The 27,880-nt window shown below is 69.1% G+C and overlaps 2 protein-coding genes across 2 annotated transcripts in view; one reads left to right on the top strand and one right to left on the bottom strand.

Annotated features, from left to right (window-relative positions):
• Positions 1-402: 402 nt before the first annotated feature.
• CRYBA1 (crystallin beta A1) lies at positions 403-4,762 on the bottom strand. Its single transcript, XM_067309602.1, has 6 exons — positions 4,710-4,762; positions 4,045-4,164; positions 3,680-3,798; positions 1,793-1,934; positions 853-995; positions 403-667 (listed from the first exon to the last, which is right to left on the bottom strand). The coding sequence occupies exons 1-6, from the start codon at positions 4,752-4,754 to the stop codon at positions 520-522; spliced, it is 717 nt and encodes a 238-aa protein (XP_067165703.1). The 5' UTR covers positions 4,755-4,762; the 3' UTR covers positions 403-519.
• A 6,506-nt stretch (positions 4,763-11,268) lies between these two features.
• Positions 11,269-27,880, top strand: part of MYO18A (myosin XVIIIA) — a 34,244-nt gene continuing 17,632 nt past the window's right edge. Inside the window, 16 exon segments of the mRNA XM_067309938.1 lie at positions 11,269-11,399; positions 13,556-14,640; positions 20,933-20,989; positions 21,633-22,304; positions 22,641-22,706; positions 22,939-23,016; positions 23,380-23,415; positions 24,469-24,525; positions 24,914-25,001; positions 25,128-25,237; positions 25,308-25,484; positions 25,718-25,928; positions 26,281-26,423; positions 27,093-27,193; positions 27,335-27,398; positions 27,725-27,877. Of these exon segments, the coding sequence (XP_067166039.1) occupies positions 13,627-14,640; positions 20,933-20,989; positions 21,633-22,304; positions 22,641-22,706; positions 22,939-23,016; positions 23,380-23,415; positions 24,469-24,525; positions 24,914-25,001; positions 25,128-25,237; positions 25,308-25,484; positions 25,718-25,928; positions 26,281-26,423; positions 27,093-27,193; positions 27,335-27,398; positions 27,725-27,877 (3,027 nt within the window). The 5' untranslated portion in view covers positions 11,269-11,399; positions 13,556-13,626.

Raw genomic sequence — 27,880 nt, 5'->3', positions numbered from 1 at the left:
AAGGGTGGGTGCGTAGCAAAATGCCCTTTACCCTGAGGGAAGGAAAGGGAGGGCAGGGAGGAAAGGAACTGGTGCAGCTGCAGATCTGCAGCAAATAACCATTTTCAACTCACTGTGGGCTCTGCTGCACTCATGCATGGGAGACAGCTGTGGCTTGAACTTGCCCTGCTGTAAGCTGCTCCACTGGACTTTAGTCCTGCTTAATCTAGGCAAGGAAGAGGGGGACCGGGCCCCCGGTAGTGGCAGGAGGCTTTGTGACTTCCCCTGAGCTCCCTGTGCTCCTCAGTTCCGCAACTGAACAGCAAATGAACACCAAGCTCTGTCATCTTTTTCCTTCAGTCGCATTTATTGGCACTTGTGGCAGTTGGTACCGTTTAGGAGTGTTGTTCCATAAGCAGTTGCAGTACAAGAAAGGGGTTGTTATTTCGGGAGGGGAGTATTAGCACCAAAAGGGAGCTGGTGAGCTTTAGAAACCTTGCAAAGATGTACTCGGAAGTGGGGAGCCAGGCGCTCGGGTAGCTACTGCTGGATGCGCCTGATGGATTGGATCTGGCAGGTTTGGGCATGTGAACCCCACTCTCTCCAGTGCTTGTAATCTCCTCCGTGGTGGTCAGCCTCCAGGACGTACTGGTAGCCGCGGTACCCAGGATACTGGTAGCAAACCCAGCTGGAAGAGACAGAGTTGTCAGGTGGCTGTAGTGGGAGCAAGGGGCGAGCAAGAGGGTTGTGTGATGTTCCCTGCTCCAGCAGCAGCACTTTGTGCCAGGTTTTTCCCACGTGCCCTTTTCCAAACCAGTGCCTGTTGCTAAGCCCAGGTGCATTTACACTTGTGGCCTTTTGCCTGTCACTTACGCGCCACACTGGATCTTCATGGAGCCCACTTCGTTGTTGGCCCAGCCCATGGCCTGCAGCGAGGGGTAGTCGTCGCTTAGCTCCCACTGGCGGCCGATGAAGTTGTCTTTCTCAAAGATGGTGATCTTGGATTCCTTGTGATTCTGGGGCAGAAGAGTGGAGTGTGAGAGCGAGGCAGTACTCCATCCCCAGGCATGGAGGGGGGCAGGAAGGTGGAAAGCTTTTCTTCCTTACAGCATTTTTTTTTGGGGGGGTGGGTTCTGGGGGTTTCCCACAGCTGTGAGGAAGGGAGGCATTTGGGCCGTTACGGCTGGTTTTGCCAAATCGCAGATGTTGCGTGGAGGTGCTCAGCAGGGTGATGCTGGGCCAGGGCTCTGCATCTCTCAGTGTGGAGTGGTACTAGTGTGTGCATCCAGGCTGGGAGGCTGGGCCAGACAGGGAGGGGGTTGTCCTGGGATGTCTATGCGACAGCTATGCTCTAGTTCCATTTTGGGATTGCTGTCCCTGGGCTCTGAGCTCCAGTCATGTATAACTGGCCCAGAAGTGCCTTTAAAAGTCTCAGAAAAAGGTAAAGCTGCAGCAAATCCTGCAGAGCACAAGGGGAAGAAATGAGCCCACCCCAAGCAGCCTGTGCCACCAGGAAAGCATCTGGGATAGCTGCATGTTTGCTCTTCCTGATCACGCTCCCTTAGCCTGATGGTGTCGCCTGGGATGCTTTGCTCTCCTCCTGGTGTCAGAGATGCGAGAGCACAACCTGCCCTGCAGCCAGACGCCTCCTCCAGCCACCTGCCTGGGTCTGCGCTGGGGCAACAGAGGCTGCTGCAGCACAGAAACCTGGGGACAATTCCTGACCTGCCTGTGCCCAGGGCGCTGCGTGGGCTGGGGAAGGCGCTGCAGCAAGCCCAGGAGCAAGGCTCCCCCTCGGAGCCGGGGCACTCACAGCGGAGCAGATGGGGCGGAAGGACATCAGGCGCTCAATGTGGTAGGCGTTGCTGCCGCTCCAGGCGTCCCAGCGGGGGTACTCGCCCCTCTCCAGGGTGAACTGCTGCCCGCAGAAGCCGGTGTGCTCGTAACCAACCCAGCTGCAAAAACAGAGCAAGGGGTGCCAGGGCTTCCTGCACCTCCTGCTCCGGGCTGGCACCGAGGCACGGATGTAGGTGCAAGGAGGAGGTCAGGATCCAGCCTCTGCCTGCAGGCCCTGGTGCCCAGGGAGGAAAGGAAGCGGTGCTGGATGTGGGCACAGCATCCGGGGAGTGTGTAATAGCCCATGTGCTATGTGGAGGCCCCTGGCATGGCAAAGCCAGCATCCCCCAGCTGCAGTGGGCAGCCCGGGCCCCCCTCGAAGGGCCCAAGCTGCAAACCTTGACTGTTCACTTTCTCCCAATGGAGCTCCGTGGTTATCTACACAGATCCACGTCATGTCAGGATCCCTGGCTGCTCACCTTTCCTTCTCTCCTTATTTCTTACTTGTTTCCCATTTGCATCCCGGCACAGCTGGCAAAACCTGAATTCCTAGTGCCCAAACCAGGCAGAACAAATCTGGCCCTGGGCAGGGAAAGGAGCTGTTGCCCTTCACCTTTTGGGTCCCTCTCTGCTGAAAACGGACAAGGAGGAGAGGGATTCCTCTGCCCTACAGCACACCACAGCTTGCAAGTCCCGGTGCTCCCAGTGCTGCCCAGGCTGGGCACCCTGCGGGGTGGCAAGTCTCTCCCAGACACGTCCCCTTACACGGCCTGGGCACAGGACAGCCGGTGGCAGCTGGGGCAGGGCACATGCAGCAGAATGGGGCGGGGGAGGCTGAAGGAGGGCGGCAGACATCTGTACGGCCCACAGTCCTCCTGCTTACGGGGTATGCGCAGTGCTGAGGGGCACGGGCTCTCTGGGGAGAGCGGGAGGTTTGGAGGGCCTCTTGGCACTGAACAAAACTCAGCCCCATTCCTGTGTCCTGGCCTGGGCCTCCCACTGCGCAAGGTGAACAGCCTGATTAGGAACATGTCAACTGGAGCAGTGAGCTGATTACGGCGTAAGCACGCTTGCTGCTGTAATCCCATTAGCATTACAAATCCTAAATATAGCAGTGCAAATCTATCTTGTCTGCTTCCCCAGTCCCAGCAGGATGCTTGCCATGGGGACAGCTCCTTACACACAGCGTCTCGGAGCAGCTCAGGAGCTGCTTTGCCTGTTACAGGGAGGATTCCTGCACACAGGGAGAGCCCCAGCTCTGCTCCATACCCCTAAGTGGCCACGGGGGCCCAGGACTGGGCCTACACACAGGTCACAGCCCCGTGCAGGCTGCAGGAAAGTTCTCATCGTGCCCTGGGGAGTTGCACGGTGCAGCAGGAGCAGCAGGGAGAGCAAGGAGCAGAGCAGGGGTGGGCCCTGGGGCAAAAAAGGCAGTTCTTAGCCATGGTTCTTCTTGGGGTTACACAGGTGGATGGGGAACAGGCTGAGCTGAGTGGCCAAGAGCCACCCTCAGAGCCCTGACCTTCACCGCATGCTCGGGCAGCATCCACACTGGGCACTGGGGAGCTCCAAGCCTGGATGCTCGCAGGCTGCAGGAGGCAGTTTTGGATGATGCCAATGGCAATGCTGCCGTCCTCTGGCCCTGTGTCTTAGTGCCCATGTTCGTGCTGCCCAGGGCTGCCTGCTCTGCCCTCGCAGGGTGGGGTTCACGTGCCTGGCTCCCCGCAGTTGGCTCCAGCTCTGCGGAGTGAGGACAGCCAACCCCTCTCTGTGCTTAGGCACCCCTCGCCCCCGCCAGCCCGAGACCTGCCCATCAGCAGCCCGCCTGGGAAAGCATCGCTGCCACCGGCGGCCGGGTACTCACGCGCCACATTCCACCTTCAGGGAGCGGATGTTGTCGAAGTTGCACTCCATGATGTTTGGACAGGCTGAAGTGAACTCCATCCTCTTGCCCTGGAAGTTTTCTTGGTCGTACACAGTGATCTGGAACGGAGAATGAGCTGCCAAGTTGGGAACTGCCCAGCAGCGGCCCCGGGCGATTCGGCGCCTCTTCAAGACGGAGGTTCATGCTCCATCCGGGGAAGAACCAGTGGAGGCTGCACTGGGCACCCGTCTGGGCTGGATCGCAGCCCTGCACGCCTGTGCACTTCCCTGCACTTCTGGGCCGCGGTACCCTGCCTGGGTGTCAAGGAAGCCGCATGCCGGCCCCTGCTCCGCTCTCCTGCTCACCCCTGCGGAGATCAGTTCCCGGGGCAGCGGTGCCATCCGGAGAGAGGAGCGGAGCCATTCCAGAACGGGCGGGTGGCAGAGCGGTGGCTGGCGGTTCTCCCGGCCTCTGCTCCGAACGCTCTAGGGCAAAGAGGATTAACTGGGGAAGGGGAGAGGGGGAACTCCCCGGGGGCTGCGGCTGCTGCTGTCCTCTCCAGCGACAGCTCCAGGCAGGGATTCGCTCCGCTTGCGCGCAGGCTTCTCTTCTCCTTCTCAGTCCCCTCCGTGAGCTGGCCATGTCCCCAGGGCTGTTGCCAGCCCGGGCTCCGTCAGGGCTGCTCTCCACCATGCCCACCACCCCGTTGGCCGCCCTCATGCCTGGCTGGCCCATGCCCACCCTGCCGTATTCATTCGCTAACCGGGATGGGAAAGAAGAGCGTGTGGCTTTCTGCGGCTGTTGCAACCGCCTGGTGCAGCACGGCCAGTAAGAGCAGGGGCACGGCCGGGCCTGGGTGCTGCAAAGAGGTTTATAAAATACCCTGGGGGGGTTTGAGCAGGCAGGAGGCAGTTCCCACGGGCAGGGGACGGGGGTGACTTGCTGCCTTTGCTCCCGGCCGTGCAGCTTTCCCAGCCTGGGAGGGCTGCCTTTGTGGGAGCGGGGGGCAGCGGGGTCCGCGGGGACGTACCTTCCAGGGGCCCGTGGGGACGGGCAGAGGGTTTGTCTGAGCCATCTTTGCTGCTGGAAGGGTGGCTGGAAGAGGAAGGAGAAGCAACAGCTCGTCTCGCGGAGCTGAGCTGGCTCCTTCGCAGGGTGTCTCCGCGCCCCCCGGTCTGTGGGGACGGCTCTGCCCCCGCTGCCCGCAGCGCCCGCTTCGAGGGCAAAGCACGTGAAACGAGGTGAGAAACGAGGCGGGGGGCAGGTGGGCAGGACGGGGTGCTCGGGGGACGCGGGGGGCTGTTTTGGGACACTTTCACACCGGGGACCGGCCGGGTCTGGAGAGCCACGAGAGCTGCCAAGGAGCCCGGCCGCGCAGGGGACGGAGCGGCGGGTCCCCGCTGCCGTCCCTGGCTGCGCCTCCCTCCGCAGCGCCGCGGCGTCCATCCTGGCAGGTATTTTTCTGCCCGCCGGGCCAGGACCGAGGGAGCAGGGAGGGACGAAACGGAGGGGAGAAGCGAGAGCTCGTCGCCAGGACTCACCTAGCTCAGGCTGCGCTGCTGCTCGTCCATGTAATGTTTGCCTACTTCAGCGGCTCTGCTTTTATAGCGCCGTGCGGGCCGGGCCCCCGCGCCAGCGTTTGCGGAGCCGTCAGCACAATGCTTTCGCTCGCATTGTTCCCCTGATCCCCAGAGATTTCAGCCGCGCAGCCCCACGGCCCGGGCCACATTCTTGGGGAAAAAAAAAAATTGATAATAAAAATATCTGTGCGGCTGTTTGCACGGATAATCTTGGGTGCGAATGACTCAACGGTTTCACTGCTCTGGCACTTTCCAGGGCGGCGGCATTGCGCTGTCATGGGATGGGTGTGGGGGGCTGGCATGGTGCGGGGCACAGCACCCTCCTCCGTGACCGGCCACCGGGGTGCTGGGGCACCGCCACCATCTGGCTCCTCCATGGGCTGGCACGGCCGCAGCCTTGCGCCTCATGCTGCCCCCGGCCTGCTCTCGGCATGGCACCTGCTCCCCCGGCCTGCACAGTGCCACCATGACAAGGGAACAGGCCCCGGAGGCCTTGGGGGGGGGGGGGGCATGGTAACCATGGCAACCAGGTGGCCCTAGGACTTAGGCCGCATGGTAACCATGGCAACCAGGTGCCCCTAGGCCTTAGACTGCATGGTAACCATGGCAACCAGGTGCCCCTAGGCCTTGGGGGGGGGGGCCTGCATGGTAACCATGGCAACCAGGTGCCCCCTAGGCCTTAGACCGCATGGTAACCATGGCAACCACATGCCCCTAGGCCTTAGGCTGCATTAGGCCGCATTAGGCCGCATGGTAACCATGGCAACCAGCCCCCCCCAGGCCTGCTGCATGGTTACCATGGCAAACAGGTCCCCGTTTCCCCCCCCGCCAGCTGGGCCTAGCACTAGGCCCCGGCGCTGGGATGGGCCCTGGTGGAGGCGGCAGCGCGGGCCAGCGCCATGGTGGGCGCGCAGGGGCGGCTGGGAGTGGGCAGGTGGCGGCGGGGCGCTGCCAGCCAGGGGGGTCACGAGGCGAGCGGCGGCACGGGCTGCTGCCTCAGCGCTTGGCTGCCCGGCACACAAAGCGGCCGCCCGCCGTCTGACTGCCCCTTTTGTTCCTCCCCGCCGAGAGCCCCGGCACAAAACAAAGAGCCCCGTCAGCGCCGGCCGCCTCGCCTCAGCCTGCCGCTTGTCCCGACATGGAGCCCCGCGGGGAGGGCGCCGCCGCGGGGGCCCGGGGCTCCCCAAAACCGCCCGTGGCTGGGCAGGGGAGGGAGGGCTCCTTCCCCTTTGCTGCGCGGCGTGCGGCTGCGGTGCCACGGGGGTGTTTTCCACCTGGGAATGCCACCCTGGCTCCCGGCCCCGGGGCCGGCGGCGCTCCCGGGGCGCACGGGCTGCGTGTGGAGCCACACACGCGCCTTCCCCGGAGCCAGCCAGGCTGCTCGGTGCCCTAATTAAGGGGGTCAGGGCGGCGGGAAGCGCCCGCAGGCGGTGGGTGTCCCTGCGGCGCGGAGCTCTCGGGCTGATGGCCCCTGCTCGTGCCGGCAGGTGCTGCGCAGAGGATGCTCGGCCGCAGCACGTCCCCCGTCTGCCTCTGGACTTGGGGCACGTCCTGGGCGTCTCGGCGCGAGGGGCTAAGGCTCTGCCAGGAAGCCCGGTGCCACTAGAGGGAGAGCTAATCCCGAGCAGGTCGCGCTGTAGCTGGCTCACACCGGGCGGCCGGCGGTGCACAAGGGGTGTGCGGCACTGCACACACCCCTACACCCCAACACCGGCATCCTGCAGCCCTTGGAAGCGGGCTGCAAGTGGCTTTGTCCCCCAGCAACACTCGGAGCAGATGCAAGCGAGGGGGAACAGCTGCCCTGGCGCAAACCCTGCTCCGAACATGGCCGAGGCGCTGCTGGTGCCCGCCCTCGGCTCAGAGACTGGAAACGCGCGGGGCGGACGCCGGCCCCCCACGCAGCTCCGCTCCCCGCCAGGGCCGGTGCTCCCCGCCGCCGAGCTGCGTCCCGCGGGACAGAGGCGAGCTGTCCGGAACGACTGGTTTTTCTAGATCCCAGAGACTACCAAAAAAAAAAAAAAAAAAACAACAGCAACGTGGTGACCTATTTAGGAAACCCTGTGGCGCTGCGAAATAGGTGCTTCCTATCCCAGCCTGACGGCAGGCCTTGGCCGCTGCGGCCACTGCGGCGGCTGGGCCTGCCGGGGGGCGCTGCAAAATGCACCCGGAGCTCTGCGGCTCTGACTTCTCCCCGGAAAGCTGTGTGCGAAGTGGGCAGGCTTACCTGGGTGTGGGAACTGCGGGTGCTTTGCAAACACGGTGCGTTACAAACACGTGGGGGAGAGCTGCGCGGGGCGCCCCGGGAGCTGGCGAGGTGTGCGGGGGCTCTTGCGTGGTTCGCTGCGCTGCTCCTTGCTCCTTCGGCTCCGTGTGCACGGGGGCGCTGGGCCAACATGCCGAAAAGCACGGCAATGTTTAGCTCTGCTCCTTGCCTGGCGTGCTCCGGGGGTTCGGAGCATCACCCCAGGGCTGCCCTGTAGCTGGGAGACTTCAGCTGATCCGTGCCGTAAGGAAGGAGAAGCCGCTGCCGGCTGCAAGGCTGTTTCCCCGGCTGGCTGTTTCCCTGCGGTGCAGCTGTGCGGCATGTCCCCTCGCTGCCCGCAGCAGGACAGCCTCCCCGCTCCCCCCGGCATGGCCAGGCATCCTTCCCCCCTGCGGGACTCCTGCCTCCGGGCAGCAGCGGCTCCCGGCGCACTCAGCGCCACGTGCCTGGGACAAAAGGCGAGCGCGACAAAGGCAGGCAGCGGCGCTCACGCCGCCATCGCACGCCACCCGCTGCGTCCGATCTGCCCACAGGGCCCGTGCAGGGGGCAGCGTGGGGCCCCTCGCAGAGCCGCACGCAGGCTGCTCTGCCCGTGCATGCACCGTGGGCTGCAAACCGCAACTCGCCTCGCCCACGCCTGGCCGAGCACGTCCTGTCCTGGGAGCGGGCTGAACCCCACCGTTTTAACGGTGCAATTCCCACTGCTTCCGCTCGCTTGTGGGCAGAGCCTGCGGGCGCCTGTCGACAGGCTTCCTGCTCTTTAAACCCCACTTCGGCGTCCCAGGGCTGCCGGGCTGCCCGAGCCGCACGAAGCGCCCAGGGCCCAGCAGCAGGGCTGACCCCACTGCTTGCGTGGGGCCACGCTCGGCTGGATCCCGCTCCATGCTGCGGTGTCCCCCCTCCCCAGGACTTTGGTCTGCTGTGTGCAGTGATAAAACAGGCCTTTGAACCAAAATAGCATCTATCCGAGTCATTCCTGCAGATCCTGAGATAAAAGGCTTTCGGCAGCAAATACATCTGTCTGTCCCGGAGTCTGCCTCTCTCCGCGACAGTCTCGGCTGTCCTATTTTCACCGTGCACCCCCAGACGTGCTCCTTTCTCGAGCAGCACCGGCTGGCGTCCCGGCAGGCTGCGTTCACCTGGCCTGGCCCCTTTCCTGAACACCGACGGCTCTGTGCCGTGGCCCCAGAGCCGCCGTGGGGGTGTTGCAGTGGTGCTGTGTGTGCAGCGTGTGTGTATACCAGGGTGTGTGTTGCCCTTGCTGGTGCAACACTAGTGTGTGCGATAGCGTGTATATGCACAGGCATGATGCATGGGTTGCGTGCACACCATGTGCGTGCACGGCATGAGCAAACGAACACACATAGCAGGGTGCGCCATGCCGCCGGGTGAGCACTGGTGGTGTGTGTTGCAGGGTGTGTACCGGGGCAGTGTGTTGCAGTGCGCATACGTGTGTGTGTGCACCACAGTGTGCAGTAGGCTGTGCAAAACTTTGTGTGTGCATGTGGTTTAGTGTGTGTTGCAGTGTGTTTATTGGCATGTGTGTGTTTATGTAAAGGTATGTGTGTGGCAGGGTGCACCCCAGTTGTGTGTGCACTGTGGGTGTGTTGCAGGGTGCACCCCAGCTGTGTGTGCACTGTGGGTGTGTTGCAGGGTGCACCCCAGCTGTGTGTGCACTGCGGTGTATTACGGCCTGTGCCCTGGCTGTGTGTGTTGTAGCACTGAGTGCACTGAGGGCGTGTTGCAGTGTGTGCGTATGGTGTTGTGTGCGTGTGTTTGTGTCGCAATGTGGGTGTCGCAGGGCACCCCCAGCTGCATGAGAGCACTGCGATGTGCATGTGGTGAGCTGCCCCAGCTGTGTGCCTGCATTGCATTGGGTGTCTTGTGGGGTCCCCCAGCTGTGTGTGTGTGTGTACCTTGCATGCTGCAGGGTGCCCAGCTGTGTGATTGCATTGCAGTGTGCATGCTGCAGGGTGCGCCAGCTGCATGTGTGCGTTGCAGCATGCATCGCACAGTGTCAGCTGTGTGATTTCATTGCAGCGTGTGTATTGTACGGTGCCCCAGCTGCATGTGTGTGTCGCAGTGTGCGTGTTGCAGGGTGCCCAGCTGTGTGATTGCATTGCAGCGTGCATGCTGCAGGGTGCCCCAGCTGCGCGTGCATGTCACAGCGGGCGTTGCAGAGCGCCAGCGGTGTGATCGCAGTGCAGTGCGCACTGCACAGTGCCCGCTGCGTGCCTGCACTGCAGCGCGTGCGTCGCGGGGCGCCCAGCTGCGCGATTGCACCGCGGCGCGCGTGTCGCGGGCGCTCGCTGCCGAGTGCGTGCGCGTTGCAGCGCGCACCGCGGCCGCCCGTTCCGGCGGGTGCGCGGTGCAGCAGGGTGCGCGCCGCGGGGTGCGTGAGCCGCGGCGCGCGGAGGGCGGCGCGCGCAGAGCCGGCAGTGCCCGCCCCGGTGCGGAGCCGCCCGCCCGCCCGCGCGCCCCGCCCCGCCCCGCCCCGCGCCGCCGCCGCCGCCGCCGCCGCCGCCGCCGCCGGGGCCCGGCACCGCCGCCGCCGCCGCCGCCAGCACCGGGCCGCGCCGCCGCCGCCGCCGCCGGGTGAGTGCGCCGCGCCGCAACGCCACCGCCACCGGCGCCGCCACCGCCACCGCCACCGCCACCGGGCGGGGCGGGCCGCGGGGCGGGGCGGGCCGGTGTGCATCGCCCCCCCCCCCCCCGGCCGGGCCGCGCCGCGCCGGGCCGCAGCCTGTGTGTGCGTGTGCGTGTGCGTGTGCGCCCCCCCGGTTGTGTTGCAGTGTGCGTGCGTGCCCCCGGCTGCGCTGCGCTGCGTGTGTGTGCCCGCGCCCCCCCCCCCCCCGGGTGCGTTGCAGTGTGTGTGTGTGTGTGCGTGTGTGTGCATGGCCTGCTGTTGTCTCGCAGTGCGTGTGCATCCCCCTGTGCTGCGTTGCGGCGCCTGTGCATCCCTCCGTTGTGCTGCACTGGGTGTGTTGGTGCCCCCCGTTGTGTGGCGGTGTGTTTGTGCAAGCCCCCTGTTGTGTTGCAGTGCATGTGCGTGCCCCCCTGTTGTGTTGCGCTGGGTGTGTTTGTGCAAGCCCCTGTTGCATGGCACTATGTGTGTTTGTGCCCCCATTGTGTTGCACTGTGTGTGTGTGTTTGTGCCCCCCGTTGCTTTGCAGTGTGTTTGTGCAAGCCCCCCTGTTGCGTTGCACTGTCTGTGTCTGTGCGTACCCCCGCCGAATTGCGCTGTTTGTGAAAGACCCCCGTTGCATTGCGCTGTCAGTGTCTGTGCTAGCCCCCTGTGCTGGGGGCGAGCTGCGCCCCAGGTGCGCCCACCCCCGGGGCAGGCAGCCAGCTGTCGGCAGGGTGCCCTGCGCACTGGGTGCCTCCTCGCACGGGACCAAGCACAGGGTGCCCCCGCACCCACCGTGGGGCTCCTCGGGGGCGTGGGATGCTGGCCTGGGAGAAGCCGCCGGCCTAGGCCCTCAGCATGCCAGGGGGAATCACATCCGCGGCTGCTATCCCGCGTGCCGGTAGCTGCCTGGCCCCCACACTCCCTTTTTGCTCCTTTCCTGCTCCATCATCCGGAGCGGCTCGCGGGGCGCCGCAGGGCGGCTCGGGGACGTCCCATGGCGCTGCCGTGGCTCCGCGCCCCCGGCGCCCTGGACTTTGGCCGCCACGGGACCGCGGCTCGGCCCTTCGCCTCTGCCGCGAGCTGCGCTGCCGCGGGCCGGTGCTGCGGCTCGCGCTGCACATCGAGGACGGGCAGCACTCGCTGGCGGAGGTGCGAGCCCAATCCGTGACCCCCATCGCGGGGAGCGGCGTTCGAACCTCCTTGCAGCCCGGGGGCTCCCTTTCACCTGCATCTCCTCCCCCCGGCACAGTGACTAAATAGCTGCTCCGAGTTTCGTTCCCACCCAGGACAAGCCCTGCGATGAGTCGCCGCGCTGCAGCGGGTGTTTTGTAACAGCCTCTCTTCGCCCTCCTGCTTTGTTACCTTCCTCGTTGCAAAACCGCCCTGGCTGGCGGCGCGGCGGGCGCAGGTGGTGCGAGGGGCCGCGACCGGGCGCAGCGGCACCCTGGCTGTGGGATACCCCCAAATCCCGCTTTGGAGAGAGCCCGTCCTGGGAGAACCAGGGGCGGAAGAGGATCGGTTTCCTCCCGACGCATCCTGGCGTTGTCCTTAAGGTCAGGCGGGTGCCGCGTTGCTCATGGAGGGACACGGAAAGCCCCTAAATTTCCTCGTTCCCGGGATGCCCTTCCTCACTGCTTTCCACAAAGAGGTGGAGAAAGCGCCCGCTCCGAACACAGTCTCCCTGCCCGGCTCATCCGCCTCCACCCCGCATCCGGCCGGGATGCCGTTGCTGACGGTGCGGCATTCCCACGGTGGCGAGTCCGGACCTGGCGGGGCAGAGCCGGGGCGCGAGGGGCCGGGACGTGGCTCATTTCCAGAGGCGGCTGGGCCGGGCCGTGCCGACGCTGCCGAGCGCCGGCTGGGCCCTCCGCGGCGCAGGAAGGGACAGGCGCCGGCAAACTCGCGTTAGCGACGTGCCCTGCGCGTGCCGGTAGCAGCCCGGGCTTTGCGCGGGTGACGCCGGCTGATTAGGGATGCCGAGCGCGCCGCGTCCGCTCGCCCTTTTTGTCGCGGACACAAAGGCCGGGAGGGAGCGTGTGCGCGGCGGCGGGGGGGGAGAAGCCGCCGGGCAGACAAAGGCCGGGGCGGCCGCCGGCTCCCGCGCGCCCTGCTCGCTCCCGGCGAGGCGGCACCCGGCCACGCTGCCCAGGAAGGGCTTTTTCCACCCCAAAAAGGTGGCGGGCGGAGGCGGCGTGGCCGCGGGTGCGGGGTCCTTTTCGGCAGGAGATGCCCGGAGGGATGCGGTGCTCCCGGAGGAGGCTTTGCCCCGGTGCCCACACGCGGCACAGCTTTCCCGCGCTCCGGGGGGCTCGTGCCACGGCTCGCGGCAGATGCTCCGAGCGCGGAGGGTTTTTCCTGCCGTCCTTTGTGCTGAGGTGCAGTTCCGAGCGCCTTCCTGCCCTGTTTATATATAGCTGCCGGTCCGTCCCTCGCCGCTTTTCCATCCAGCCGCTTGTTTTTTTTTTTTTTTTAGGGGGGGTTGTTTATAGGAAGCGCAAGCGCGCGGGGGACGCGGGCGTCCCGGGGGCGGAGGGGTCGCTCGCTCGCCCGCCCGCCCGCCCGCCCCGCGGGGTGCACCTCGGGCACCGGCCAAAGCCGCGCGCGGGGAGGCCCGGGGCTGCCGGGCCGGCGGGTGCCTCCCCCCCCCCTCCGCGCATGGGACGCCCGAATGAAAGAGCGACTGTTGCTGGAGGTCGCCAGCAGCGTCACGCGGTCGGCGTGGCCCGGGCTAAAATTAGACGCTTATCGGTGCTTCGGAGGGACGCGATTCTGCAGGTTCCTGTTTATTGTGGTCGGCTTCAATCAGGGCGGTGTTTCTGCCCTGATTTCAGCCCTGGCCGGCTTTGCGGTGGCACGGAGCGGGCACGCCGCCACGACGGCCCGCGAGCAGCTCTGGTTCTTGGACAAGGAGGATTTTGGTCCGGAGGCCGAGGCCGGGCTGTGCCGGTGCGGGAACCTCGGTGCCAGCCGTAACCGCTGCAAGCGCAGCCCAGCCCGCGGGGAGCCAAAAGTGCCGTGAAGCCGCTCGCGCCCCGTGGGAGATGCTCGGAGGCGCGTGCCCGTGGGCGGCGGGGTCTCCTCCCGCGCAGGACCGGCCCTGCTCTCACTTCGGGGTGTCCCTGGGGTCCGGAGCCAGGCGCACCGCCCCTGTCCTGCTGCGGCGGTGACGGCCATGGGCTGAAAGCTGCTCTGTCCCCGGGGGGGGGGTCCAATGTCCGGCTCATTCCCATGCCGTCTTGTGTCCAGGGCTGGTGGCAGGGCAGAGCCGAGCCGCGCTGCTGCTGCCGGGGCTGGTGAGCGCGGCAGGACATTGGGCCGGGTGGCGCGTGGGGCCGTGGGTTGGGTTGGGTTGGGTTGGTCCATCCCGCTGTCTGATCGCGCCCTTCCCGTGTGTCCTTCTGCAGGCCGGCGGCCGCCCCGTGAGCCGCCCAGCGCCTGCCCGCGGGAGCCAGCGCTCTCCCAGCCCCCTCCCACCATGTTCAACCTGATGAAGAAGGACAAAGAGAAGGATGGGGCCAGGAAGGAGAAGAAGGAAAAGAAGGAGAAGAAGGAGCGGATGTCGGCGGCCGAGCTCAAGAGCCTGGAGGAGATGAGCATGCGCCGGGGTTTCTTCAACCTCAACCGGGCCTCCAAGCGGGAGTCCAAGACCCGCCTGGAGATCTCCAACCCCATCCCCATCAAGGTGGCCAGTGGCTCTGACCTGCACCTCACGGACATCGACTCCGACAGCAACCGGGGCAGCGTCATCCTGGACTCGGGGCACCTGAGCACGGCCAGCTCCAGCGACGACCTCAAGGTGGACGACGGCAACTTCAAGGGCTCGGTGCTGCAGCGGGCGGCCAAGTTCGGCTCGCTGGCCAAGCAGAACTCGCAGATGATCGTCAAGCGCTTCTCCTTCTCGCAGAAGAGCCGGGACGAGAGCGCCTCGGAGACGTCTACGCCCTCCGAGCACTCGGCAGCCCCCTCTCCGCAGGTGGAGGTGCGCGCGCTGGAGACGCAGCTCGCCAAGCACGGGGCGTCCCCAGGCCACCCCCGGACCCCCTCCGCCGCCTCGCTGCGAGCCCGGGTGCCGGAGCTTGTCGGCAAGCGGTTCCCCGCGGACCTGCGGCTGCCCGCCCTGGTGCCTCCGCAGCCCCCCGTTCCCCGGCAGCTGGAGCTGCAGCGGCGCAACACCGGCGATTTCGGCTTCTCCCTGCGCCGCACCACCATGCTGGACCGGGGCCCCGACGGGCAGGTGTACCGGCGCGTGGTGCACTTCGCCGAGCCCGGCGCCGGCACCAAAGACCTGGCGCTGGGGCTGGTGCCGGGCGACCGGCTGGTGGAGATCAACGGGCGAAACGTGGAGAGCAAGTCGCGGGACGAGATCGTGGAGATGATCCGGCAGTCGGGGGAGACGGTGCAGCTGAAGGTGCAGCCCATCCTGGAGCTGAGCGAGCTGAGCCGCTGCTGGCTGCGGGGCGGCGAGGGCGCGCGCCGCGCGGCCTGGGATGTGAGTAACGCCGTGGCGGGGCCGGTGCCCTGCGTTCCCGCTGGCTGCGAGCGTCCCGGCGGCGGGTGTTTGGGTTGGCACGGGCTGTGGGAACCGGTGCCGGCTGCAGCTGCTCCCGGCTGGGAGCAATGTGCAGGGAAGAGCTGAGGCTGCAGCCGGGCTCGGGGGGCGGAACGGCTGCAAAGGTGCGAGTGTGCGTCCGGGCCGCCGGCACGGCCCCATGGGGGCTCTCCTGATCCGCTTACAGGCAGCGCCCTGAGCCCTGTCCTGGCGGAGACCCTCCCGGAGCCGCCCCGGCCTTGCAGCGAGCTCTCTCGGAGCCGAGCCGTGATCTATTCCTGCTCAAGGGCGCAGAGCAGTGCTGGCTGCTGTGGCGCCTGTGCAGTCGCTCATGGGCTCTGCGTGCTGAGCGGCGGGTCCGGGCGCCCATCCCGATCCTCGCACGCTTGTCCCACAGCACGTGTGCGCGGGGCAGGAGGAGAGCGGGGTACGGGGACATGGGCCGTGCTTGCTGCAGCTTCCCGTGCCCCGGAGCCCGGCATGCTCCTGCCCGGCGCGGGGGACCTGGGCACACTGGGACACCCTTCCCCGCCTGGCTGCGTGCCTGCATGCGGCTCGGGATCGGCTCGCGAGGTCGGGGCGCAGAGAGGGTGCGCCGGTGCTGACCACCGCTGCCGCGCAGTGCCGCGAGCCCCCCCGTCCCCGCCGGCGGGCCAGGCTGCAGCGCTGCTGCGTCCCCCGCCGGGCGCGCTTGCGAACCGCCGCCGGGGGGGTTTGCCCCCCGAAGCGCTCGGTGTGCTGTGGGGTTGGTCCTTCTGCTGCCCGAGGGGCTCTGGGGGAGCTGGTGCCGACCCCTCCGAGGAGGGACTTGCCTTGGCGGGGGGAGCGGGCTGGCGGGCTGGCGTGCACGCTCTGGGACACGGCGCTGGAAGCAGCGTGCCGGGCCGGCCGCGTGCAGGCGGCGCTGTATAAATAGGACCGTAAGGGCTGGGTGACCCACATGCGCTGCGCGTGCCGCCGGCTCCCGCCGCCCCTGCCGCTGGCTACCGGCCTCTGGCAGGACCGTTTCCCTGCAAAATTCCCCCGAATGCTGACACCACAAAGCGCTGGGAGAAATCCCCATGTGGAGTGAAACGCGCCCTGCACCGGGCGCTCCGGGGTGGAGTCTGTGCCGGAGCCGGAGCCGTCCGGCGGTTGCTTTCCGGCAGCTCCTCCCGGGAGGCGGTGCAGGCCCCAGCGCCGGCGCAGCCCGCCTGGGGCCGTGCTCCCGCGGGATGAACCGACGGCCGTAGGCCTCTGAGCCGGGCCGGGCGCAGCTGGGCTGGGATGCCGGCTCACGGCGGCCGCAGGAGCGCGCGGGCACTGCGCGGGGGCAGCTCTGCTGCCTGCAGCGTCCTCCTGCCTCCCCGGGGCCTCCGCACACATTGGCCTCCCTAAAACCATACGGAAGCTGGGGAGACGCTCGCGCGTCGCTGCAGCGAGGGGCTGCGCTCGGCGGCGACGGCAGGAGGCTGGAGGAGGCGCTGGGGCCGCGGCGCCCGCCTGGGACGGGGCCAAGCCCTGCGCGCCGCGGCGGTGCTTGCGGAGGGCGAAGCCCACGGCCCCGGGGAGGAGACGCCCCGCGCGCTGGTCGCAGACCGCGGCGTGTTTTCTGGGCGGGCAGAGCAGCCCCGAGCGGGTGCAATTAGGGAAAGCAATCGGTGAATAAATGCTGGCGGTTCGGTGTTGCCGGCGCAGCAGAGCCCAGCGTGGCAGGGGGAGCGTGGGAGGCAGGAGGGGCCGTGCCGGGTTATCTCCAGGCTGGGCGAGCGCCAGGACACGTCCGTCTGTTCCCACTATCTCCGGCCTCCTCGTTTGGGAACGGGCCGCTTTCCCAGGCCTTGACTTGGGGTGCCGCCCTGGCGCGCGCGGGGGCATTGCCCGGAGCAGGGCGCCTCCGGCCGCGCGCCGGGGCCGGGCAAGGTGCAGGCGTGGGCAGGGAGGCCGCGCTCCCGCCGAGGCCCGGCTAAGCTCCCTGGAATGCTTCTGGTCCTAATTTAAATAAAAATGATCCTTTTTGAAACAGGAAATTATAGGCATATTTTGGGCTGCAGCTCTGGAAGCCCCTCCCCGGTTGGAGCTGGGGAAGGACGCCGGGGCAGGCAACCCTGCGAGGCTCTTAACCCCCTCCTGCGCCTCGCCGCGAGCTTGTCCCCGCTGCCATCCCCGCGCCGAGGAGCCGTGCTGGAGCCGGCTTGGCTTTCCTGGGCTTTTGGGGGATGCTGCGCGCTGCGAGGCTGGGCGGAAAGCTGCCCCCTCCGCGTCCGAGCCGTGCTCCCGGCCCGGGGCCGCCGGGCTGGCTCTGCTCCACGCTCGTATTTATTTATTTGCCGTTGACATTCCTCTGGTAAAGCCCAGGCATGCGCCGTCCGGCTCTGGCAGGGCAGAAATATTCCAGAAACGTGCCCGGCTGCTGCAGCGCTTCGGCGAGACCGCAAGCATCCGGCATCCGCGCCAGCAGAGCCCCGCGCGCCCGGCCAGGAGCCCTTGTCTCTGGCGGTGCCCATCCCCGGGGCGTCTGGCCGCGGTGTGGCAGGCCGCCGGCTCTTTGCCGGAGCCAGGTTTGCCCGCGGGCTGCCTGGCGAGGGGTGTCGTGGGGGTCCCGGGGAGGCGGCTCGTGCTTGGCTGGGGGATGCTGGGGACCCGTCGGATGCTGTGCGCGGCCGTGGCGCCCCCGCCGGCCCCGGGAGGCGTGCGGAGCCCGGTGGCTTGGGGTGGGGGCTCGTGCGCCCCGCGCCGGGAGAGCGCCCCGGCTTTGCCACTGGGATGCCCCGGCCGGCTGCTCTGCTGCCTGCCCGGAAGAGCCGCCCGCAGCCGTGTGTCACCGGCCGTACCAGCAGCATGCCCGGCTCCCGCCCGGCTGCCTCTCGGGACACGTCGATATTTCCAGGCAAAACGTCCTGTTCGCTCCACCCCGCGCCTCCTCTCGCGGGCGAGTTCCTGTTGCTAGAGGACGCGGCCGTGACCTTTGCGCTAGTGACGCCGTGTCCGGCGCTGCCTGCGCCTGCCGGCGTCACCCTGCCTGCCTCCGCCGCGCCCCGCGTGGTTTGGCGTCCCCGCGCCTCCGGGCGTCGCGGGGGCTGTCGGGTCGCGCCGTCGCAGGCCCCCGCCGCGGCCGCTGCACCTCCCCGTCTCCGCGCGGCTCCGGGCAGGGCTGGCGCGGTGGGGACGCGGCCGTGCCCTTGCAGCGCGCTGCGCTTTCGCCGAGAAGCCCCAAACGAGCCGCCGAGCTGGCTGCGAGCCCGGCGTGGCCGCGCTGTGTCGCGGCAGCTTGGCGAGGGGCCGGAGCCGGCGCTGGGGCCGCCGGGTGGCTGTGCCTCGTCCCCGCAGCCGTGCCCGCTCCCGGCAGGCGCCGCGCGGCGGGAGGCACCGGGTGCCACCACGCCGGTGCCCGGCCCTTTCCAGGGAGATGCTGCGACGTGCGCCAGCGAGCTTTGCTGCAAAAGTGGCCTCAACGCTGGCTGCGCAGCTGCTGGAGCGTGCCTGTCTGTCTGTCCGTCCGTCCCGGCAGCCCCGGGGCCGGCAGCGGAGCTCTGCCCTCGGGTGCGGGTCCGTGCACCGCTCTGCTGCTAATTAACGTTTGGCAGCTGCCTGCGCTCGGGGACGGCGGGGACGCGGGGGACACCCAGCCCCTGCCCGAGCCGTGCCGCGTGGCCGGCGGCGGGGTGCGCCGGCGGCCGGGGACGTCCCTCCGCAGGTCACACCAGCCCGCAGCGCCCCAGCCGCTTGCTGTGCACGGCGGAGCCGCTCCGGCTGCTCCCGCGGGCGCCCCTTCCCCGGAGCGCCGCCGGGGTCTCGGCACCGGCAGCGCCGCGAGCGGCTCGGGGCGGCCGCCGGGCTCTTCCTCCCGCGACGCCCGGCCGCCGCGGCCCCACATCACTTCCTCCGGCGGCGGCGGTGGCGGCGAGGCGCGATCCCCCAGCGCCATGCGCGCGGGGCGGCCGCAGGCGAGTGGGGGCGGCGGCGGGGGGGCGCGGGGCCGGGCGCTCGCATTCCTCCGCTATTTTTAGGGCGGCCTTATCAGCCCAGCTGTCCCCGCGCCTCCGGGGCGCGCGCCGCTCGCTTTACCGATCGCATTGCGCCGCGCTCTCCCCCGGCGGAAACCCGGCCCGCTGCGGCTCCGCGCGGGACCCTGGCTCCCTGACCCCCCCGGTAAGGTGGGAAACGCTCCGAGCGCGGCCGGGCCCCCCCCGGGATCGCTACGGGGCGCGGGGGGTGCCGGCGGCGCGGGGTCGGCGGGGGCCCGGCAGCTCCCCGGCGGGGCCGGCCGACGTGCCCGGGCTGCGCGCTGGCCACCGGCCCCGGCGCCCCGTCAGTCGCTCGGAATAAACCCCCGGGGAACGGGCGCGTGTCAGGGGAAGCACAGCCCAGCGGAAAAAATATCCCGTCCCTCTCCCTGCCGTGAACTTCATGCAGCGGGCTGGCCCGGGAAAGGGGGGGAACAGTTGGGGTGCTGCTGCGTGCCGTTAGCGGCTCTGTGTGGAATGAGTTTTGTCAGGTCTCAGCCTGGTGGTTGGGCTGCCTCTTCCACCCCTTCCCCCTTTCTGGCCCCACGGCGCCGGTTTCTTGCAAACCCCGGGTCGTGTGTGGGGCCAGCCGGTGCCTGGAGGCGTTTGCGGGTCTCAGCAGCCCTCTGTATCCGGCGCGTCTGGTCCGCGGCGGCGGAGAATGGGGCATTGTGGCAGCCCGGGGCCGCGGCTCCGGCCGGGAGCCCCCGCGCCGGCGACAGCTGGGCTGCGCTCACGGGGCCCAGCACCCTCATGCCGCGCGTGTCCCACCTCGGGAACGGGGGCCGAGCCCGGCCGTGGCATTAACCGCGTCCTCGGAGGCTGGTCCGGAGCCGGGGGCTGGGCGGGGAGGCAGCGTGCTCGCATGCCGCTGTGTCGTGTCCGCCTGTCCATGGGGGCCCCGGCGCCGGCCCCGCGCCGCCCCGCTCACCTCTGCCTTTCTCCCCCGCCAGCGCTGCCCCGGCTCCAGCTCCATGAGACGTCGCCATGGCGTTTTCGTCGCGATTCGCGTTCTGGGAGCAAAAGGGAAGTCTCGGCCGCGCTTGCCCGCACCCTGTGGCGCCCGCCCCGGTTCGGTGCCAAAACCCGCCATGGCAAGAGCGAGGGGCTCCCAGGCCCAGGCGCCGTCCTCGCACCCCGCCAGCAAACCAGCAGCTGCCCCCCACTGCCTCTGCTCAGCCGCGGTCGCTGCCGCCGGCTCCGCGCGGGGCTCGTGCACCTCCTACCGCAGCGCCAGGCACCTCGGGCACCCGACCCCTGCAGCGCTGCTGGCCTCGCCGGGGCCGCCAGCCCGAGCAGCCCCCCCGGGAGCGGTGCCGTGCGGGATGGATGGTGCCCGCGGTCTGTGGCGCGTCGCCGGAGCCCCTCGGCGTGGCTTCGCGGCGTCCTGCAGCTTTGCGGGGGGCGGCGAGGCCGAGCCAGCGGCCGGAGCGTGCCGGGGCCGGCTGCTGCAGAGATTAGCCGGTGACGCTCGCGTTGGGATCGGGTGCCTCGCGGGGAAGGACGGGGACAGCTTGCTGCGGCCAGCTCACTTTCCCGATCTGCGCACCTTGCCGTTGGCTCGTTGGCTCGTTGGCTCGTTGGCTCGCTGCCGCGTTGAGCTCAGCTGTCAGAGCTAACTTGGGCAGCGTGCAAAAGGCAGGACCCTCCCGGGAGCAGCCGAGAGGCTTTATTTACCCGCTCGGTCACCAGCTGCAAATGCAGCCCCTCCTGCCGCGGGGAGCTGCTGGGCGCCCGGGACACGCGGCCCGAGCCCTCTGCTCCCGACCCGGGCGGCACGGTGCTTTCCCCGCGGCCTGGCAGGAATTGCAGGGATGTCGCTCCGCGCCGGGCCCCGTGGGTGCCCCGCTGGGCGCCGCGCACATTTGCGTTCCCGTCCTCGGGCCGGACCCAGACCTTGCGCTCAGCAGCAGGCTGCGGATTTGGGCCGCGAACCTCATGCGAAAGCTTCCTAGGGTGGGTTTCCCTCCGGTAAGCCCCAGGCATGGCTGCTCCTTGTCCCGAAGCACGGAGACCCACGGTCTCCACAGCTTTTCCCCCAGCGCCTCCCCTGCTAGTGCGGCTCCTGGGCTAAGAAACCTGCTGCAGCAGCGAGTCCGGGGAGCCACCGGTCGGGGGGATTCTCCAGCAGCTGCTTGTAGGGCTCAGCCGCAGCCCTAAAAGCATGTGGGGCTGCCGGGGCCGAGCTGCGTAGGGACCCCCGGCACGGGCTGAAACGCGCCCCTCTCGCTTGTCTGACCCCTCAGGTTAAGGACGAGGACAAATCCTTAGCCGTGAAAAGACCCGGGAAGGAGGACGGGGCTGTAAGTGCTGCTGTGCCGGGGAGGGTGGGCGTGCGTGTGCCGGGGATGGGGCTGACCCGCAGGCCTGACAGCGGTGACCGGCGGGGAGGGACCCAGTGCCGGGGCGGCGTTGGGGTGCGGAGGGCTCGGGTCGCCCTCTGCGCAGGGTTAATGCGGCAGAGCCGGCTCCAGCTCGCCTGCCGGCGCCTCCTTTTACACCGTCTTGCTGCGCTGCCCGTGCTGGCTGCTCCGCGAGCGGCACCGCGGGGCCGGGACCGCCGCGGGGCCACCGAGGCTCCTCCGCGCCAAAGCGGTGCTGCAGACCGGGGAGACGGGCTGAGAGCTGGTGCCAGCACGTGCCCGGTGCAGGAAACTTTGCAGAGGGCCACGGCTTTTGCAGAAAAGCCGCCAGCGCCCCGAGCAGGCTGCGCACACTGGGTTTTACCCGCTGCAGCTGGGGGTCGCGGGGCTGCTCACCTGCGGAGCTGTTGTAGGGATCAGCGTCACTCTCTGCCCCGGGGATGGGGGCTTCATCCCCCTCCCCGACAGCCCGGGAGCCGCGTCCCACGCGGCGCCCGCGGGCGTTGGCAGCGGCAAGGAGGGACGGGGCTGTCCCTGTGCCGTCGTGCCCGCCTCTAACGCGCCGCTGTGTTTGTGGCTGTAGTTAGAGAGTCCGACCGAGGCGAAAGATGCGGCACAAGCGCCCCGAAGTCCCGAGCCCCCGAAGAGCCCGGAGCCGCCCCCGGGGAGAGGGAAGAGCCCGGAGCCGGTGCTGAACGGGGAGAGCCCAGCGCCAGCCCCGGCGCGTGCCCAGGCCGTGAACGGCGCGGAGAGCCCCGTGGCGGGTGCCGAGCCGCTGGCGGACGACGGCCAGGGCCTGTCCCGCCGCAGGGTGGTCCGGGTGGTCCGCAGGGTGGTCCGCAAGGTCCTGCCGGGGGAGGACGCCGGCGGCGCCAAGGAGCCGGCAAGAGACGCCAAGTCTCCCGAGCCGGCGGCGCCCCCCAAAAAGGAGGAGAAGGTCCCTCCCGGCGTCTCGGCCCCGGCGGCCCCCGGCAAGCCGGAGCCCAAGGACGAGCTCTCGGCAGGGCTCAAAACCCTCATGGCAAAGGGCAAAACCAAAGAGCACCGGCCGCGGCTCCGGCCGGGCGACAGGAGGGAGGAGAAGCCCCCCGAGCCGGCCGAGAAGCCGGGCTCCCCGCCTGCCGCGGGGAAAACGCCGCTGTCCGCGCCGCCGGGCGCCAAAGCCGCGCCGGAGCCCACGGCACAGCCTTCCCGAGGCAAAGCGGAGCCGGCAAAGCCGCCCGCTCCGAAACCCACCGCCTTGGAGAGGCACAAGGTACCGCTGCGTGTGTGCATGGCGCCGGCACGGGCCGGGGGGCTCTAGCACGGCTCGGGCACGCTGTGCGCCCTGGCGGGGACCCCCCACGCACGCAGGGCTCCCCGAAACGCCCCCCGGTCGGAGCATGGTGTGAGCACGTTCCCAGCGCGGGGGACGCCCGCGTGGGCTGTCCCGGGCCGTGCCCCTGCGCGCCCGGCATGGTTTGCAGTGTTTTTGGGGCGTGCAGTGTGTTGGTGCCAGGGAGGGAGGGTCCGTCCTCTGGGGCGATCGGTGGCATCCGCGGCCGCCGCGTCACGCTGCCCCTTGTCTCCCGACCCCGCGCCTGCGGAGAAGAAGCAGCAGCAGCCCGCCGAGAAGCGACCGGCCCCCGCGAAAACGGCGCCGGGAGCCCCCCAGCAGGTGTGTGGCAGCGGGGCCCCGGTGCCGGTGGGGGCACCAGGCTCTTTGCCGGCCGTCTCCGAGCGGCCACGTCGGCTGTGCCCGCGGCAGGCGCTCGCTGCGGTCCGTGCAAGCCCTCCGCCCCGGCGCCTGCGCCCGAGCAGGCTGCGGAGCTGCGAAAGCCCTTGCTGCGCGCCCCGTGCCCCGTGCCCCGCGCGCGCTGCGAGCGCTGCTAACGCCGCTTTGCCTGCAGGCTGCAGCCGGCCCCGGGTCCCAGCTGAGCCCGTCGGAGGAGGCGCAGCGCAGGCTGGAGAGGATCTTCACGGCTTCTGTAATTCGAGGGGTGTTGGCGCTCGCGTGCAGCTTGGCGCGTGTCCCCGGGCGCTGGCGTGCCGGCACCGCCGCGGGAGCCGCTGCCGGAGGGGACAGGCAGGTCCCCGGCAGGCTGCGGACGGCTGCGGCAGGCACGAGGCTCGGAGCCGCTCTCCAGCCGGGTGTGCCGAGTGTTTGAGGAGCAGGGAAGGGTCGCTGCCCCGTGCCGTCCGCGGGGCATCTTCCCCCGGTGACGTCCCCGCTGCAGCCGGCTGGGCTGGTGGAGCAATGCGCGGGTGGTGCTGCGGGGATTTCAGTGCCCATGCTGCTCTCTGCCTCTCACCCTCTCTTCTTTCTCTCCTGCTTGCCTTGCTGCCACCAGCTGGACCCTGCGGCCTCGGCGTCGGCACCCGGCCAGGTACCGTACCCCCGTCCCCAGGAGCTCCCTGCCGCCGCTGCCGCCGGCGACCTCGCGCCGTCCGCTGTCTGCCGCTGGGCCGGCGTCTGCGCACGCGCCTCGTGCTGGAGCGTAAGGCTTTCCCTGCACCCCGCACCTCTGGCCGCCCTCCCTGCTGCGCTCGCCCAGCGCGGCGCCGGGGCCGCTGTCCGCGGGGCTGGAGGGGGGCCGGGGCACTCCGGCGCAGCCCCGTGTCTCCAGCGGCCACTCCTGGGCTGCGCGCGTGCACGTGGCGGGACGGTGCAGCTCCGGGTGTCGAGGCTGGCCGCGGATGTGTCGGGAGCGCGGCGGCGAGCCGGGCGTCCCGGGCTCTCCGGGAGGGTGCTCCTGGCGGACGCGGAGGGGTGGCACCGGCCCTCGGCCTGGCGTGGCAGGCAGAGGTGCAGAGTGGAGGCAGGAGTTTTGCAGAGCGCTTGCGAAGGCAGAAGGGCCCCGGCCAGTTTGCAGCTGGGGAAGGCAGTGAGCGGTCTGGGCAGCTCAGCGGCTTGGTCTCCGCCACGCGCCTCGGGGTGCACAGGGGCCGTGCTGGCATCCGTGCACGAGGTCTTGCTGTCGGAGCCGCAGCCGGGTTTCACACCATGTCCCCGAGCCCCAGGGAGGCTCCAGTGCCTGGCATGTGCTGGCGCTGGGACACGGGCGGGTGGCACATCCCATCTGCCGCTGCCCCAGGCAGTTGCCGGTGCCGGGTGCTCCGGCCGCGAGTCCCTGCCTGCTCCGCACGGCCCCGGCTCCGTGCTGGACATTGCCCACAGGGCCGATCCCTGGCACAGTGCAGGCTGGTCCGTGTGACTCTGCAGCCCCGTTAGCCGGGGACACCAGAGGACGTGGCAGCTTGCCGTGCCTGCGGCATGCAAGGACAGAGCTGCATGCAGGGCGGCAGCGTGCCGGCACCGTGCCTGCGCGGCCGCGTTTTGCCCCCTCGCTTCCATCTGCTTCTCGCTGCCGCTTTGCTTGCTCTCCGCAGGGGGGAGATAACGCTTCTCGCCTTCCCTCCCCACCTCTCGGCCTCGCTAGGGTCCGGCGGACGATGCCCCGGCAGCCCCGTGCGGCCCGATCCCTGCTGCGGCTCAGGTTTGGCTTCGGCGCTGCCTCTGCCCTGCCCTCCCGCGCCGCGGCCTCCTCTCCTCCCTGCGCGGGGCCGTGCAGCGCGCGGCCGCCACCGGCGCCTGCTCTCCGCGCTGCGGCTTGGAAGCTCGGTCACTCCTGGCTCGCCTGGGGTGCCGGTGCCGGCATCCGCGGTGAATGTGCTCCCGGAGCGCTGTGGCCTCTCTGCTCCCCGGAGCCGTGGCAGGGACCCAGCCGTCGCTCCAGCCCTGGACGCGCGCCGGGAGGGCTCGGGGCTTGCTCTCCCAGCGGGGCCCAGCCGGCCGCGCTCCCTCCAGCCCCAGGGACGGGATGGGGGCGGCTGGGCTCGCCAGGACCCCCCGCGCCGACGGCCCGCGTCCCTCTCTGCCCGCAGGCCAAGACGGAGGAGCAGATCGCGGCCGAGGAGGCCTGGTACGAGACCGACAAGGTGTGGCTGGTGCACAAGGATGGCTTCTCCTTGGGTGAGCTGCAGGGGCGGCCGTGGGGGCCCCGGAGCGGCGGGGAGGCTGTGGGCGGGCTGCATGCCAGCCGGGCGCCACGCCGGCGCTGTCGGCACGGCCCCGGCGAGCACCGTGCCGCCCTCGCAGCGAGCCAGCTCCGGACGGACGAGGCCAGCCTGCTGCCCGAGGGCAAGGTGAAGGTGAAGCTGGACCACGACGGGGCCGTCCTGGAGGTGGACGAGGACGACGTGGAGAAGGTAGGGCAGCGGTGCGGGGAGGCGCGGGGGGCCGGCGTTCCCCGGCTGACGCCCCGCGCCTCGCCGCCAGGCCAACCCCCCGTCCTGCGACCGCGCCGAGGACCTCGCCAGCCTCGTCTACCTCAACGAGTCCAGCGTGCTGCACACGCTGCGGCAGCGCTACGGCGGCAACCTCATGCACACCTACGCGGGGCCCACCATGGTCATCGTCAACCCGCTGAGCTCCCCGTCCATGTACTCCGAGAAGGTGATGCTGGCGCTGGGAGCCAAGCGGGGCTGCTGGGGTGCAGGGTGCCGTGCGGAGCGGTGCTATGAGCCCACTGCGTTGCTCCGGCTGCCAGAGACCCCCGGCCACGGGGGGATTCCCGCCCGGAGGCGTCCAACTGCAACGCCCGCAGCAGGCCGCGTGGTGGGGACGGGGAGCGGGCGAGCGTGCCCGGGGCCGCGCCGGCTCACGGCCCCCCCCGCCGCTCCCTCCAGGTCATGCACATGTTCAAAGGGTGCCGCCGGGAGGACATGTCGCCGCACATCTACGCCGTGGCGCAGGCCGCCTACCGCAGCATGCTGATGAGCCGCCAGGACCAGGCCGTGGTGCTGCTGGGGAGCAGCGGCAGCGGCAAGACCACCAACTGCCAGCACCTCGTGCAGTACCTGGCCACCATCGCCGGCAGCACGGGCAAGGTCTTCTCGGGTGAGTCTGCAGCGCCGCCGGCCGCTCGGGACGCCCGATGCTGCCGGTGGCTCCCCGCCGCCCTTGCGCACCCCTTGCTCCGCGGTCACAGCTCCCCGCCACCTCTCAGCCGGATGCACGTGGCACGAGATGCTCTTTCACTTGCTCCCGCCCTGGCTGCTGGCCTCTCTGCAGCACCGTCGGCCGCTGCCCCGGTGCGGAGCACGGCTCGCGCACGGCTCGCCCGGAGCGGCAGCGAAGGCTGAGGCCTCGCAGAGGCAGGGTTTAGCCCCGCTCAGCTCCGGCCGCCCTCTGCACCGCCCCACATGCCGCCGGCCGCGCGCACCCCACCGCCCCGCTTGTGTTCCCGCAGCGGAGAAGTGGCAGGCTCTCTACACCATCCTGGAGGCTTTTGGCAATAGCAGCACCAGCATGAACGGCAACGCCACCCGCTTCTCCCAGATCATCTCCCTGGACTTCGACCAGGCCGGGCAGGTGGCATCCGCCTCGGTGCAGGTGAGAGCCCCGGCGGCAGGGAGGACGCAGCCCCGCCGGGCGCCGCTCGGGAGGGAGCCGCGGGCTCTGCGCGCTGCAGGATCTCGGCTGCCCTCCCGGTTTTTTTCCTCCCGACAGCCCAGCCACGCGCTAACCCGCGAGCTTGTGGGGGCTCTGCTGCAAATCCCGCCGGCTGCCCAGCCGTGTTTGCGGTGCCCAGCAGACACGCTGTCGCTCTCGCATCTCTGTTTGCATCTTCAAGCGCGCAGCCAGTTGGAGAGCGGAGCCGCAGATTAGATCGACTCCCTTCCCTTGCTGAATTAGCTCTGATAACAGGGTGTTTTTCTCCCAAATGCCACCCCGGTGTGATAACAACAGAGCCCTTAAAATTCAATAGAGCCGCTTTGTGCTCCCGCAGTAACAGGCACCTGCTAATCAGTGCAAACAGCCACGGGAGCTCGGATGCGTACGGCCTGCGTGGGCGCCGCGGGGATTAACCCAGCTCCCCACGGCACGATGGGGACACCCTTGTGCTGTGCGGGTGCCAGGAAGGTGCCATGGGGACACGGTCGCTCGCGGCGGGCAGCACGGATGAGGCCAGCGCCGGTGCCAAGGGCTGGCTGTGCAGGGGGGCCTGCAGGTGGTGGGGGTCCCCGGGGCTGCTTCCCAAATGTCCCCAACCTCTCCCAGACACTGCTGCTCGAGAAACTCCGCGTCGCCCGGCGCCCGGCCAACGAAGCCACCTTCAACGTCTTCTACTACCTGCTGGCCTGCTCCGATAACGCCTTGCGGTGAGCGCGGCGAGGGCTCGGGGGCCCGGGCAGCCCCGGACGGGGGTCTTTGGGGTTTCCCTTCTGCAAATGCCGGTGGGCGGCTTTGCCATGTAGGGCTGTTAACGGCGCGGGGGCAAATCTCGGTGTTTATCCCTGCAGGACCGAGCTTCACTTCAACCACCTGGCGGAGAACAACGTCTTTGGCATCGTGCCGCTTTCCAAGGTCACTTGGTCCTGCCCCGTGGGACCGCTGGGGGGCCGAGCCGAGGGTCCTGCCGCCCCGGCCGGGCACCGGGAGTATGGTGTCGGTGGGGCCGGGGCTTTGGGACCTGCCCTGGGTCTGGCGGCTGCTGCTGGGGTGGGAAAGGGAGCCGGGAAAGCCTGTCCCAGCGGGGTGGCCCTGTGCCCCTGGGCACGGGGACCTCCGCGGAGGCGCTGGTTGTCCCCAGCCCGTTCGGCCGCGCTTCCCTGCGGGGTGCGGAGGCTGGGGACCAAGCGGCGCCAGGAGCCGTGGCCTCTGTGCCGATCGCGCCCCGTTGCTCTCTGCAGCCGGAGGAAAAGCAGAAGGCGACACAGCAATTCAACAAGCTCCAGGCCGCCATGAAGGTGATGGGCATCTCCGGCGACGAGCAGAAGGCCTTCTGGCTCGTCCTGGGGGCTATTTACCACCTGGGGGCTGCCGGAGCCACCAAAGGTAAGGAAGCA

Source organism: Apteryx mantelli, chromosome 22 (genome assembly GCF_036417845.1).
Source record: "Apteryx mantelli isolate bAptMan1 chromosome 22, bAptMan1.hap1, whole genome shotgun sequence".
NCBI lineage: Eukaryota > Metazoa > Chordata > Aves > Apterygiformes > Apterygidae > Apteryx > Apteryx mantelli.
The sequence above is the reverse complement of the archived record's forward strand: the minus strand, read 5'-3'. Positions and strand labels throughout refer to the sequence as shown.

Bases quoted from the DNA above. Each gene is read 5' to 3' on its own strand.
- CRYBA1 (XM_067309602.1), bottom strand. From the start codon at position 4,754: ATGGCTCAGACAAACCCTCTGCCCGTCCCCACGGGCCCCTGGAAG. The intron at 3,799-4,044 runs GTGAGCAGGAGA...TCTCCGTTCCAG, and splicing joins GGGAACTGATCTCCGCAGGG to ATCACTGTGTACGACCAAGA. The intron at 668-852 runs GTAAGTGACAGG...TGTCTCTTCCAG, and splicing joins ATGAAGATCCAGTGTGGCGC to CTGGGTTTGCTACCAGTATC.